The sequence below is a fragment of the Mytilus edulis genome, chromosome 12 (genome assembly GCF_963676685.1).
Source record: "Mytilus edulis chromosome 12, xbMytEdul2.2, whole genome shotgun sequence".
NCBI classification, from domain to species: Eukaryota; Metazoa; Mollusca; class Bivalvia; order Mytilida; family Mytilidae; genus Mytilus; species Mytilus edulis.
The window spans coordinates 27,169,646-27,185,436 of NC_092355.1; the positions used below are offsets into that span (position 1 = coordinate 27,169,646).

The 15,791-nt window shown below is 32.1% G+C and overlaps 1 protein-coding gene across 4 annotated transcripts in view; it reads right to left on the reverse strand.

Annotated features, from left to right (window-relative positions):
* The window catches only part of LOC139498180 (V-type proton ATPase subunit H-like), a 30,290-nt gene extending 21,307 nt beyond the window's left edge, over positions 1-8,983 (reverse strand). Inside the window, exons 1-2 of one of the 4 annotated variants that reach the window (XM_071286520.1) lie at positions 8,577-8,983; positions 5,609-5,681 (exon numbers count right to left, since the gene is read on the reverse strand). In XM_071286520.1, coding sequence (XP_071142621.1) covers positions 5,609-5,681; positions 8,577-8,651 — 148 coding nt within the window. In that variant the 5' untranslated portion in view covers positions 8,652-8,983. Of the gene's footprint in view, positions 1-4,005; positions 4,180-5,608; positions 5,682-8,576 lie in introns of those variants that run through there. The other 3 variants (XM_071286523.1, XM_071286521.1, XM_071286522.1) reach the window with 3 other exon arrangements.
* Positions 8,984-15,791: the final 6,808 nt, after the last annotated feature.

Sequence of the window (15,791 nt, forward strand, 5' to 3'; positions counted from 1 at the left end):
CGTCCATCGGTAGTTTTACTGTCCCAAATACCAGTTTACCTGTCTCCGCTCCGCGTCGCCAGGTAAACTAAATTTGCGACAGTAAAACTACCGATGGACGTCCGCAAAGCTTCATCCGCGGAGACAGGTAAACTGGTATTTGGGACAGTAAAACTACCGATGGACGTCCGCAAAGCTTCAAATACAATACAGTTATCTCTTAATTTGAATGAATTCAATATTTATGTTAGGCAAAAAGGTGATGCAGTGGCGGATCCAGCCATTTTAAAAAGGGGGGGTTCCCAACACAGAGTAAAGGGGGGGTTCCAACTATATGCTCCCATTCAAATGCATTAATCGGCAAAAAAAAGGGGGGGTTACAACCCCCGGACCCCCCCCCCCCCCCCCCCTGGATCCGCCACTGTGATGCGATATGATTTTCAATAAGATTTGTTTAAGCAGAGACCAAATGACATCTGGCATGGTTTAACTTATACAGGCCCCGCTTACATGTACATGGCTAAGGACATTGTACAAGTGTCAACCATCTTCCAACATGGCTAAGGACATTGTACAAGTGTCAACCATCTTCCATAAGCAACCTATACCTCTGGGAATCCATAAGCCCCTCCTACATATACCATAGGCTGCATGAGCATTAAATAATCATAGGGTCACCAACTTTATTTGTTGAACATGTATTAAACAATGTTTTATTGTAATTGTTGAAAAAAAATTTTAAATTAAGTTTTTGTTTTTGCTCTCATGCACTACAACATGAAGCTTATCTTGGTGATGCATATTGTTTTTGGTCAATGTTGAACACACCAAAACAAAGTCTGTTCTGGATGTTGGTTTCCATGTGATTTTTTTCAAAAATTTATCAACACAGATAATTATTTGACAATTACATAATATATGATATCTCTTTTAAAGAAAATTCTACATGAAGAATTTATAGAAAGAAGATTTTTGCAGCTTTTTTTAAAAGATTGTATTGCACAAAAATTACACATTTAGCCATTTTAAGGGAGAAAAAAGTTCAAATGTATTTTTTTTTTTTTTCAGTCAAAAATAATACATGTTCAAGCTTTATAAACCTCAAGATCATTCAGTTGTTTAGACAGGTTTTTGTACCCCTCAAATGATAATGCTCTCTTTGTACAGGTTTGTGTACCACTAAATGGTTACTCCTCCTTTATTCTTCTTTGATATTTGACTATATGGAAATACTTGGACCATTTGAAATGAAAAAATATTAATAAATATAAAAACCCATATATATATATATATATAGTTTATATGATTAATAATAAAAAAAAATTTTACAGCTTTACCAACACTACACAGAGATACAGCAATGACATCAACTGTTACAGATCTATCAATTTTCAGTACATCACTACAGATTTAAAATGTCTGTATCCAAAATTTATGTTTCTGGTAATATAATACATCTTTAACTTATCTTAGCAAATTGTTTTGTTGGGATAATATTGACACAGCTGAACAAAGGGAGATAACTGGAGTTAAAATATTATGAATATCTGTCTAAAGATAAAGTATAGTATATATTACAAAATGTATCATATATCATTATATCAACTGCTACTTCAATCATGACAATGTATCTGATATAATTTGAAATTCAAAATGATTAATATAATATTCAAGTAAATTTAGATAATCATGATAAATTGGATTAAATCTTAATAAATTGTTAAATTTGGAAACTGTCAATTAATTTTCCAGTACTGTAGGATATTGTATTTTCAAGATTTACTAGAACACACCCGCGAAATCGCGGGCATTCAGAGCGTAGTTTAAAGTATCAGTATGTAAAGTGTTGTTGGAAGAATTTTGTTAAATACAGAATGACTGGAGAATTTCAGCAAAAGTATCATAAGTCATAGGTTATTTCCAAAGTTCCCAATTTTTGGTTTTTTATCAATTTCAATATGAACATACATTTAGTATGTTATGAACGTTTATTTAAAATTCAGTGGTTGTCGTTTGTTTATGTGTTACATATGTGTTTTTCGTTCATTTTTTGTACATAAATAAGGCCGCTAGTTTTCTCGTTTGCATTGTTTTACATTGTCATTTCGGGGCCTTTTGAAGCTGAGTATGCGGTATGGGCTTTGCTCTTTGTTGAAGGCCGTACGGTAACCTATAATTGTTAATTTCTGTGTCATTTTGGTCTCTTGTGGAAAGTTGTCTCAACATGGCAATCATACCACATCTTCTTTTTTTTTTGTAATCAATGAATTTTGTAAAAGATTTAATGACTGGAGAATTTCAGAAAAAGTATCAAAAGTTCACATGAATAATTTTAGCGCTTATCTGTATATTATGAACATTGATTCATTACTATATAAATAAAGCGTATTTACTTTCAATTCTAAGTTTACTAATCGATCCATGGTGATCATTGATATAGTATACAGACCCTCTCTATTTAATAAACTCTGTGACTGCCGTGGATAGTAAACTTGAAAATGATAGCAGATAAAATTCTGAAAATACACTTTATTCGTAGTATATGTATGTTCAAAGTATACAGAAAAACGCAAACCGGAAGTCTAATCTGACTTAAAATTTCGTACGATGACGGGACAATACCCGGATGCCTTTTTTCTCGTTTTTCTCCTAAAATAACTCAATCTGAATAATGATATGAATGGATGACAAATGCGACTATGCACTGCACCTATAGGACACAGAGGCGTGTTGATTAATTTATTGTGGAAAGAAGAGAAGCGACACCAAAAATGAGGTCTTCTCGTTTAATAGTATAGATTACTAGTCTTATTAATGAAAAAAATTGGCAGAATATTTCTAAAATTCTTCAACAACTTAAACGTACATCAATATTGTTGAAGCAAGAAAACTTTAATTTCATACCATTATATTTTTCAGGACTTTTGATAAAGCACCATAAACATGTCTATGTTTATCCTTTTTAAGATAGAAAATATTTATATATATATCTATTCATCATATTAATAATATTTTAGAAATAGAAGAGTACAAGTGTGATTTTAATTACATTAAGTTACTTCTTTGGGACTTCTTTTAATGATTATATTGCCTCCTATCAATCAGTTCATTTTAAACATGCTATTTTGATAATCATAATAAATACCACATTGTGGGACTAAATACTTTTTCAATCAGTGGAATAACCTGTCAGATTTAACAGTGACAGCAAAGACTTTGAATTATTTGAAGTTGGCATTAAATGGCAAGAATAGTAACCCGTATAAATTTATATAGATATAGGAAGATGTGGTGTGAGTGCCAATGAGACAACTCTCCATCCAAATAACAATTTTAAAAAAGTGAACCATTATAGGTCAAGGTACGGCCTTCAACACGGAGCCTTGGCTCACACCAAACAACAAGCTATAAAGGGCCCCAAAATTACTAGTGTAAAACCATTCAAACAGGAAAACCAACAGTCTAATCTATATAAAAAAAAAACGAGAAACACGTATAAATTACATAAACAAACAACAACTACTGTACATCAGATTCCATATGTTCATGTGAATTGTTAAGCTGAGAACACCTAACAAAGTTCTATTTTTATAAGTATAATTTATATAAATATATTATCATGCGATTATTATCAGATGGGAAATTGCATTACAACAATCCAAGATGAGGGGTCAGTAGAAGCTTTTTAGCTTATTTAAGGACCCGAAGATAAATATATACAGGTAAGACTGTCTTTATCTACATTAAAACAAATTATTTATGAGATGAAACAGGTAAGAATCTTGTCGTGTCACATGACAGTAAGTTTGACATGTTAAACAAACATGCAAAAATCATTATTAAACCCGTATCATATGGAGACTTATCAGGAGCAGCTGCCTTATTCTCGCAAAGAAAGTCAACAGCACAACCATCAAAAAAATTATGTTATTCCATACTTTTTTTTGTATGGCAAATTGAAAATGGTCAATTTCAGGGATGCCATTTGCTTGTTAAAATAAATTGACAATTAAAAACTTAAATAACCTTTCTCTAAATCATCAATATTGCCTATCACACTTCCAATTGTCCCTAAATTTGCCATTTTCACCAAGTTGTCTGCTTGGTATATTTTTGTGGAAAATTATCATGTGATAATCATTGTCATTAAAATGCTTCAATTTTAGAGAAAATCTTTGCTTTTCAAAACGCATTTGTGATGTTAAACCACAATTTTTCATTTTGGTGTATATAAAATGCAGAACGCATCAAGCTTCAGCTTCCGAAGAAAAAAACATCCGGACCACCAAAAATATGGGGAAAATGCGGATATTCTTTTCACTCTGTAATTGTTTGATTTTCAAATATTGGCCGCAGCCAGACAATATTAATCTATGACAAATGAATTTTGTTAATAAAATTAACGGTATTTTTTTCTTGCACCAGATGTGCATTTCGACAATACATGTCTCTTCAGTAATAGTGATGCTCGTGGCCAAAATATTTGAAATCCAAAGCTTATATAAAAAGATGAAGAGCTATAATCCAAAAGGTCCAAAAAGTATAGCCAAATCCGTGAAAGGAACCAGAGCTTTTCATGAGGGAGATACATTCCTTAATTTATGATAATTTCTATCATTTTGTAACAGCAAATTTTAATAACACAACTTTCCCAGGGATATTTTGAAATGGTCTAGAGAAACATTTTTGAACTACAATTTAAAAAAATCGGAACACTTTATTCTGAAATAAAGGCTTTTTGATAGTACATTTCAAGTTTATTTTTGGTTGGTTTAATTGTTATTGGTCTCTTAAAAGTCAAAGTCGTACTTTAGTTTAAACAGTATTTATTAATGAGAAATTACAAGAGTAAAGTATGACATTGTTACATGAAATTCAAATATATAGGATTCGGAAATAAGTTTGGAAAAACTTTTATAAATCCGTCTCCCAAGTCGTACTTTCATCAAGTTTTTATTGTCTATTTGGCGAGACTTGTTCAGTTATCAAACAGGTCATTCAATGCTTCCTTGGCATTGTCTTGTCTCGAGTAAATATTTATCTATGAATCTATGAATGTTCTAGCTAGCTTGGACATGTGACCTTCAGCAAGGTCACTATTTTCAGATTTAATTTATATGTAAAGGACAATGGTATTATCAAAGTTTGAAATTAGTGACGACTGCGATCACTATAAATAACTTTATAAGTGACGACTGCAATCCTTGTAAATGCTGCGATCACTGTAAATAACTTAAGTGACGACTGCGATCACTGTAAATAACTTAAGTGACGACTTCGAACACTATAAATAACTTAAGTGACGACTGCGATGACTATAAATAACTTAAGTGACGACTGCGATGACTATAAATAACTTAAGTGACGACTGCGATTACTATAAATAACTGAAGTGACGACTGCGATCACTATAAATAACTTAATCCACGAATATCTACGTAGAAGGTGGTATTTCTTATTAAAACAATTAAAGAAAACAAGTTATGAACTTGCTAAACCAAATCTGCTTAAAAACTAAAAAACACATAAGAATTATATCAAATTACCCTTAAAAAAAGAAGACTAAAAACATACAGTGCTGGTACGCTTTTTTCTTTGAAAAAAATCCAGGATTTGACAAGTCATTTACCTTCATGGATGTCGTCTGTTGTAACTGTATAGAAATCGTGTTTGTCATTATTCAAATTCTCCTTGGTATTATTCTGAAAAAAACATAAACAGAATGTTGTCAATGTTAACATGATTTAAAGGAAATGTGGAATGTGCGTCAGTGTGGCAGCAACCCAAGCAACTAAAAGCCTACACTTAGTCTAACAAATGGAACCTGAATAGTTTTAAAATTCTGGTTCTCTAATGATTTGTATCTTACTATACAAATGCTTCGGAGGTTTTTTTTCGATGAAATAGTATACATTTTGACCGACTGAAGCACCCCCTTTTCAGGTGCAGGATTTTCTCCCTGCGCTTAAAAAAAGCGATGGTGGCCATTGGCTATTTTCTATTTCCTTGGTCGGGTTGTTGTCCCTTTAATCGTTCCCCGATTCCATTCTCAATCTTATTTTGTTTTTTCTCAACTTCATTATCAAAAAAGCTTCATGCATGTAATTCTTAATGGGATTTGGTGATATAGAGAGCAGTGAAAACCAATACTACAGTAAAACGGCCATGGCAAATTAAACAAAAAATTAAGGAAATAGACCGAAAACAAATTGTGACAAAAACTCCCTAAATACAAAATAACCAGTATATATATATATATATATATATCAGTATAGATATAACCATGGAAGTATAATACTTCCATGATATAACAGAACACCAATTATATTCCTGTTTTAAAATTTATATCACGTGGACATACGGATGATCTTTAGAGAAGTTAATGGATTTGTCATAAACGGTTTACGTTATTAGCAGAAGTCTGGCATCGAGGCGATTATCATCAGATACAAGACATGAAACTGAATTACTGGCATAAATAAAAGGGAGTATATGTAGGACTGGACTCATATGGGAACACAATGTGAATTCCACAGGAAATTGACAAAGAGTTGAGTTACTTCTTTAATAGAGCATCCTTGAAAAATGGGACGAGTCATCATTTTTTTTTAAAGATCGAGATATCTTATTTAAGACAGTGATATTCTTAATATTTGTTAATCAAGAACAAACCTGAGAAAGAAAAAAATCACGCCAAGATATAAATAAAGTATTTGGCTTTAATAACATTCGGGTTTTTACGGAAAACGCTTCATTGTCAAGAGAGAATCGCTGACCAAATATTTATAAAATTAAAAAAAATCATTTCAATATCCACCACCAAGCTGCACAAGGGCAATAAATTAAATAAACATAACTATATAGAACATACATGTATCTGCTGCACAAGGTAAATGCATTCAATACAATACACATAACTATAAAGAACATACATGTATCTGGAATATATACAGGAGGTAGATAGCCAATGGATCGAAGCAACTGTGACAATTGCATTACATATAGCAGCCAATACTATATGAGGCTTGAATCAAACAATACACTCTGGGGGGGGGGGGGGGGGGGGGGGGCGGTTAGAAAAAAGCGACGAAAATTTCAAAAACTTATATAAATAACACTGAGCAATGAACCGTGAAAATGAGGTCTAGGTCAAATTAAACCTGTGGGACTGACATATCATGATCATAAAATATTTCCACATACCAAATATAGTTGACCAATTGCATATAGCATTAGAAAAAAGACCAAAACTCAAAAACTAAACTTTGACCACAGAACCGTGAAAATGAAGTCAAGGTCAGTTAACACATGCGAGCTAGTCACGTACACAAGTACAATAATTTCATACACCAAATATAGTAGACCTATTGCATACTGTATAAGAAAAACAGACCACAAAAACTTAACTATAACCACTGAACCATGAAAATGAGGTCAAGGTCAGATGACACCTGCCAGTTGGACATGTTCACCTTACAGTCCTTCCATACACCAAATATACTAGACCTATTGCTTATAGTGTTTGAGATATGGACTTGACCACCAAAACTTAACCTTGTTCACTGATCCATGAAACGAGGTCGAGGTCAAGTGAATATTGTCTGTCGGGCATGAGGACCTTGCAAGGAACGCACATACAAAGTATAGTTATCCTATTACTTATAATAAGAGAGAATTTAACATTACAAATAATCTTAACTTTTCAATTAGTCACTGAAACATGAACATAAGGTCAAGGACATTGGAAGGAAACTTCGTATCATGAGGCATCTATATACAAAGTATATGAAGCATCCAGGTTTTCCACCTTCTAAAATATAAAGCTTTTTTTAAAAGAAGTTAGCTAACGACGCCGCCGCCGGATCACTATCCCTATGTCGAGCTTTCTGCGACAAAAGTCGCAGGCTTGACAAAAACATGTATTTACAAAACAATATGCAAACCAAATACAAATATGAAATATAGTCACGAACGACAACCACTGAATTGCATGCTCTTGGACTAGGGCAAGAACTTACAGAATATGCTTGGCTCTTTACCAAAATGGAGATTAGTTCAATGAAATCAAGAAAATATAATCTGAGTTTCCGAAATAAACAAAGCACAACACTGAGGTTACGATCGGACGTATTATGGGCAATTGTTAGTACGCCAGAATTCAAAGTCATCACAAGTGGGATCATAGCATGGCAAGGAAGCAGGACGTGTTTTCGAATCATAGCGTCTTGGTGTACGCATTTGAAAATAATTCTCAGATTGAATAAGAATCTGTAACTGTGAGTTGGTTGTTTCAAATCTTATTACTTGTTTCAACCCTTCTTACGACCTTGCACGTAAATGATCCTTATTTGAAGGAAACCGCATAACTTTTGACTACATTTATAAGGCATTAGGTATTATTTGCCACGCTTTTTTCCCCTTGGTTTCTGACATTTACATATATCAAACTTATTTTCATATTACTCATGTCATGATAAAATTGTTAAAAGAAGTTGACAAATATTAACGTGATATTATAAAACATAAAATCACATGTCAGAATATAAATTGCACAATTCACTTTTAACCGATTAAACTCTTGTCGATGATGTTCAAACCTGATCGCCGTCTGTATTTTCAGAGAACTGGTGTAACTCCTTGTGTATTCCTTTTTCATGTTTCCTACCAGGCATGTTTATAATAAAGTTTACAGGAAATCATATGATATATGTTACGAAACACAACCGGATTTGATTATTTATAAACAAATGATAAAAGGAAAATAAATTTTGACTGAATTATAAAGAAACTATAAGATAAACTATCGACCTGTTTTTGATAAAAAGTAAATTACAATTTAATAAACATATCGCAATATTTTAACCTTGATAGCAGGGGCCGTGCTGGCACGTACGTGCATGATAGGTGTACGATCGAATATTTGAGCGTATTTAGGATATATAAATAGAACCGTTACATGTAGTTTTAAGGCACCTAAACAGAATGAAATACTCAACCGGAAAAGATTTTATCTACTGTTACACATTCATACTTCCGTGAGAACCTTTGACTATCTAATATATATATATATAGTTCTTTCATATAGCATACAATTTCAACGGATTCCGTTAAAAAATACTAACTTTAAAGGTTTCCAAATTCCAGTTTGTCTAATATAAAAAAAGATGATATGGTATGATAAAAAACGAGACAACTCTTCACAAGAAACCAAATGACACAGAAATTAACAATTATAGTTCACCGTACGGTCTTCAACAATGAGCAAAGCCTATACCACATAGTCAGCTATCAGTCTAATAAAATTGAGAAAGGAAGTGGTGAATGTGTCAAAGGCGACAACAACCCGACTATATATAGCAGACAACAGCCGAAGGCCACCAATGGGGTTCAATATGTAGCGAGAAACTCCCGCACCCGTAAGATTCCTTCAGACGGCACCTTAAAAAATATGTATAATACTAGTACAGTGATAATGGACGTCATACCAAACTCCGAATTATACACAAGAAACTAAAATTCTAAATCATGCAAGACTAACAAAAGGCCAGAGGCTCCTGACTTGGGACAGGCGCAAAAATGCGGCGGGGTTAAACATGTTTGTGAGATCTCAACCCTCCCCCTATACCTCTAACCAATGTAGAAAAGCAAACGCATAACAATACGCACATTAAAATCAGTTCAAGAGAAGTCCGAGTCTGATGTAAGAAGATGTAACCAAAGAAAATAAACAAAATGACAATAATACATGAATAACAACAGACAACTAGCAGTTAACTGACAAGCCAGCTCCAGACTTCAATTAAACGGATTGAAAGATTATGCCTTCATCATATGAATATCAGCAACAATCTCTCCCGTTAGGGGTTTAGTATCATACTATCATAAAATATATGAGAAGAACATAACCCGTGTCATGCCAACAACTGTTTTTTTTTTAAAACAAATGTGTTTAGTTCCGATGCAAAGACCCCATAAGTGAATCAATATTAAAGCCAATATATGCAATCTTTAACGACATGACAACAGTATCGTAACTATATCCCTTCTTAATAAGTCTATTTTAAGGTTTTGTTAGTTTCTGAGGTGAATACTGACTAATATGTTTTCCAAGGATTCAACAAATCGGGCTAAAACGTCACAACCCACTCTCGTAGGTCAAGCAAAAAAGTTACAAATACTTGATTTTCTCCGTTATTAGAAGGAATATAAATTTAAAACTTTGTGATTGTGTTTTTTATGTTAAGGCGAACATATGTAGATGATAAGTAGAAAATCGCGGATTTTCCCTTTAAAGGTTTTGTAAGCTTTTGAGGTGAATTCTGACATTTGTGTGCCTTGTAAAGAATATTACCATACAAGATTGGATGTGAAATACCTGCACGTCTATAAGATGTCTGCATGTTGAGTTATATTAACGAATTATTTCCTTATACCGATGATAAAATTGAGTACTAGTAATTTTTTTGACTAGTTTGTGATATCAAAAACCCTGGTGTAATAATTGTTCAGTAATAGATCAATTTCTCTCGCTAAAATCTAATACGTTGTTACATATATATACACGAGCGAATCGTACAAGTTGAGATATATAAACACCATAAGATGGTGACAAGCTTAAGGGAACGAAGTCGCTTTATGCTACGTAATTAATACTGATTGTTTAAACATTCGCCCAATTATCGCAATGTATTCTTGGTGTGTTCCTGCAACTGCTTTAATGATACATGTTCTTTCGTTATGAACAATCTCCATCAATGTTATAGTAGTGAAATATTTGCCACTGCATGATAAGCAAACAACAACCAATCATACAATAAATCTCAATGCAGCCATATTTTCTTTTACGGAAGTTTAAAGCACATAAGATTGATAATCTGCTGTCCCCACTTTCAATTCTACTTTTTGATAGATTATAGCGATCAACATTTATAGGTGGGAAACCAGAGTACATGGAGAGAGAGACCATTTGTCCCTCGGCAAGGTACGAAGATCGGAATAGAATACACCCCAACCCAAAGCATGATTCGAACTCACAATCTTAATGTTGAAAAGCTACACCAATAACACCATTAACAGCCTCTATTGGCAAAAGAAATATGCTACACCTGCCGGGGTTTAAACACTTCTCTGATTACCAGTTTGCTTCGTAAATTTTGTAAAATTTTGTGTATTGAAGTTGTGAGCGGAGTGGGCTTTGGTTTCGAAAACCGTACTGAAAATGGTTTTTCTTTTACAAATTGTGACTTTGATGGAGGAGGGTCTGGATATGGGGGGGGGGGGGGGGTCTGTTATTCTGTAAACATTTAATTTTCACCCCTTTTTTTCTCTAATCATTAAAAAATTAACCCCTTTTTTCTCTAATCTTCAAAACATTAACCCCTTTTTTTCTCTAATCTTCATTTTTTTGCCCGTTATTCTCTAATCTTCATTTTTTAAGGGCATTATTCTTTAATCATTTAACCCCATCCAAACCCTCATGGAGAGTTGTCTTATTGGCGTTCATACCACATCTTCTTATATCTACTAACAAATTATTATTTTTGACATGAAGAATCATATTTATCATGTTTTGTCAGTAGATCTAGCAAGTTATACTCTTGTTTTATATGATACCTAGTTTTTTTTTTAGAAAATTTAGTTTTCTATTGATTTTTTTTTTAAATATCATTTCGTCACAGTTTCGTTCTGTTCTTAATTATGCTGCTTCGTACTTGTAACAGGTATCCACTTTTAAGTAAAATAAAATAAAAAAATGGGGTCACCGTTCATTTGCGCTCACAATCTGCCTTCGAAAGAAGCATACATCTTTATAAAAGTGTTTTTTTTTCTGTTGACCTAATAGGAGAAATAAATTAAAGTTAATATCGAAATAAAAAAAGAAATTTATTACAGAAATCGCTCACATTTTACAATAATTTAGTTTAAGTACAGCATATATCGAAATTATATTAAAAAATATAGATCACCGATGAGTTAAAAGAGATATTTCTATTTTAAAGCCAAAAAAAATGGCATTTTTCCACCAAAGGGAGATAATTTGGAAGTTTTTCAATGATGTAAAACATTTTAAAAGTCATCTGGGGCCAACACGAATTAATTGTTTTGAATGTTTTTTGTACCATATGATAAAGTAACAACTACAAAAGGAAATAAATAAAATTTGTAATGAAAAACAAATGTTTAATTTTTTTCTGAAATTTTTATACCCTCGAGCCTCCTTAATATCTAAACTATTTAATTTTAAAACAAAGTTTTTAATTTTGAATTTTGATTTTTTTTTTTGTGAAATCAAGGATTTGTATAATCTGACTTACATACAAATCCTAACCTTGGTACAAAATATGGAATTTTAATATTTTTAAACTTTGATCAAAATAAAAAAAAAATAAAAAAAAATTGAATTCATATTAAAGTGTTACACTGACCACTTACTGTCCAAGTCGCTGCATGTAAGGTGTCACCGCAAAACGTATTATAGCCTTTCAAGACATCATAATTATTTGAACCAACTGACCACTCTGATAAATGATTTTTTTATCATTTACCTTCTAAAGCATCAAATATTTGTTTGAATAGCTTATTTAATATTTCTAGTTCAGTCAAGATTGTTCTTATCTATTCGGAACGACAACGTATCCACGCCGACATTTACTTTTCGAATTCGTGGCAGCATTTCATTCTACCCCACAAGCACTCCTATGGATATTCCGTTGTACTCTGCAGGTGGAAGTTAGGTCCGCTGCTGTATGCCCTTTGGTAATCGGTGCCCTGAGGTAATCGTGGTAATGCGTCATTGATTAAATACGCACGAAAATATAGTTCTTATTTAGATAGATCTTAATACCAAATTTTAATGTGACCAAATACCAAAGATGTCAACAAACTTCCCAAATGATTTTATTATTTGTATTCACCGATCATTCATTTCGTATGTACGTGTCGGGTGGGGATGACTGGTAAAATTATAAACTTTTTTTTTTATAAAAGTTCAATTAATGATCTAAAGTATTCATTCATGACAGGGTTACCTGAGGTAACCCCAATAATAACAACAAATACAACCATTTAACTCAAGTCAACTGAGGTAATTTTATATATACATCGCATAAACAATACAAATCTATGAAGTCCTACATTTTAAATTAAAAAATTGTGGAATTACAATATGAATGTATACACTAGCAAAGTATCTACTAAGAATTTTTTCATAGCAGGGTTACCTGAGGTAACCAAAACAATAACAGCAAATACAACCTATTTAACTCAAGTTAATTCAGATCACCTTTACATATACATCACATAAACAATATAACTTTAATGAATTCCTACATTAAAAATGAAGAAGTTGGTTGATTACACAATAAATGCAAATACTAGCAAAGTATCTACTAAATATTCTGTCATGCACGGTTACCTCAGGTAACTCATAAAATAGCAACAAGTATTATCCATTCATATCAAGTTAACTTAAGTCGCCTTTCAGATATATCACATAAACAATACACATCTATGAAGTCCTACATTTAAAATAAAGAAATTTTTTGATTACAACATAAATGTTTACACTAGCAAACTATCTAAAAAGCATTCTTCCTAACATGGGTACCTGAGGTAACCCCAGACATAATTACAAATATAACCCACTTAACTGAAGTTAACTGAGGTCACCTTTACATGTGCATCACATAAACAATACAACTTTCATGAAGTCCTACATTTAAAATAAAGAAGTTTGTTTATTACAATTAATTTAAACACTAGCAAGGTGTCTACGAAGGATTCATTAATTACAGGGTTACCTCAGGTAACCATAACAATAACAACAAAGATAACCCATCTAACTCAAGTTAACTGAGGTCACCTTTAAATATATATACATCACATAAACAATACAAATCTATGAAGTCCTACATTTCAAATTAAAAAATTGTGGAATTACTATATAAATGTATACACTAGCAAAGTATCTACTAAGAATTCTTTCATAGCAGGGTTACCTGAGGTAACCAATACAATAACAACAAATACAACCTATTAAACTCAAGTTAAGTCAGATCACCTTTACATATACATCATATAAACAATATAACATCAATGAATTCCTACATTAAAAATGGAGAAGTTGGTTTATTACACCATAAATGCATATACTAGCAAAGTATCTATTAAATATTCTGTCATGACAGGGTTACCTCAGGTAACCCATAAAATAGCAACAAGTATTATCCATTCATATCAAGTTAACTTAAGTCGCCTTTCCTAAATATCATATAAACAATACACATCTATAAAGTTCAAATTTATAAAAAAGAAAATGGTTTATTACAACTTAAATGTATATTCTGGAAAACTATCTACGAAGTATTCTTACATGACAAGATAACCTCGGGTAACCATAACAATAACAACAAAGATAACCTTTTTATTTCAAGTTAACTCAGGTCACCTTTAAATATATGCATCAAATAAACAATACAAATCTATGATGTCATACATTTTTAAATTAAGAAATTGTGTAATTAAAATACAAATGTATACACTAGCAAAGTATCTACTAATATTTTTTTTCATAACAGGGTTACCTGAGGTAACCCAAACAATAACAGCAATTACAACCAATTTAACTCAAGTTAATTCAGATCACCTTTACATATACATCACATAAACAATATAAATTCAATGAATTCCTACATTGAAAATGAAGAAGTTGATTTATTTCAGCATAAATACATATACTAGCAAAGTATCTACTAAATATTCTGTCATGACAGGGTTACCTCAGGTAACCCATAAAATAGCTACAAGTATAATCCATTGAAATCGAGGTAAGACAGATCCCATTTTCTAAATATCACATAAACAATTTACATCTGTGAAGTCCTACATGTAAAATAAAGAAATTGTTTGATTACACCATAAATGTTTACACTAGCAAACTATCTAATAAGCATTCTTTCATAACAGGGGTACCTGAGGTAACCCCAAATATAATTACAAATATAACCCACTTAAATGAAGTTAATTGAGATTACCTTCACATGTATATCCCATAAACAATATAACTTCAATGAAGTCCTACATTCAAAATGAATAAGTTGGTTTATTACAATTAATGTAAAGACTAGCAAAGTATCTACGAAGTATTCACCTCAGGTAACCCCAATTATAACACCAAATACAACCCATTTAACTCAAGTGAACTCAGGTAACATTTACATATAATCGCATAAACAATACAAATCTATGAAATCCTACATTTTAAATTAAGAAATTGTGTAATTACAGCATAAATGCATATACCAGCAAAGTATCTACGAAGTATTCTTTCATAACAGGATTACCTCAGGTAACCCCAAAAATAACAACAAATATAATCGATTCAAATCAAATTAAAATAAGGTTGCAGTCTTGTTATTGACTGCTCAATAGGCTTACATGCAAAACAGCTGATCTTAGAAAAAAAAATTCATGTTCATATCATGTATGTACCAAAGTGAAATTGTGATTTAATCGAAAAAAAGGGGGTCTTGCCACGAAGAATAAAAAGTTACGCAATCCTGAAGTCAACTAATTTTATTTACTACTTTCTGTTTGCTATTTTTACTAGACCTCACCACTTCAAGTAAATATGATATCCTTCCACTTTCCTGGAATGATATCCCCAAAAGATGCAAGATTTTTTAAAAAGTCTATATTTATGTTTCCATTCACCATAAACCTATAAACAAACAGAAAAAAATGAGTTCAGAAAAAAATTCAGTCTACTAAATTATCTGTAAATCTCATTCTAGTCTATCTTTATGAATAACCTG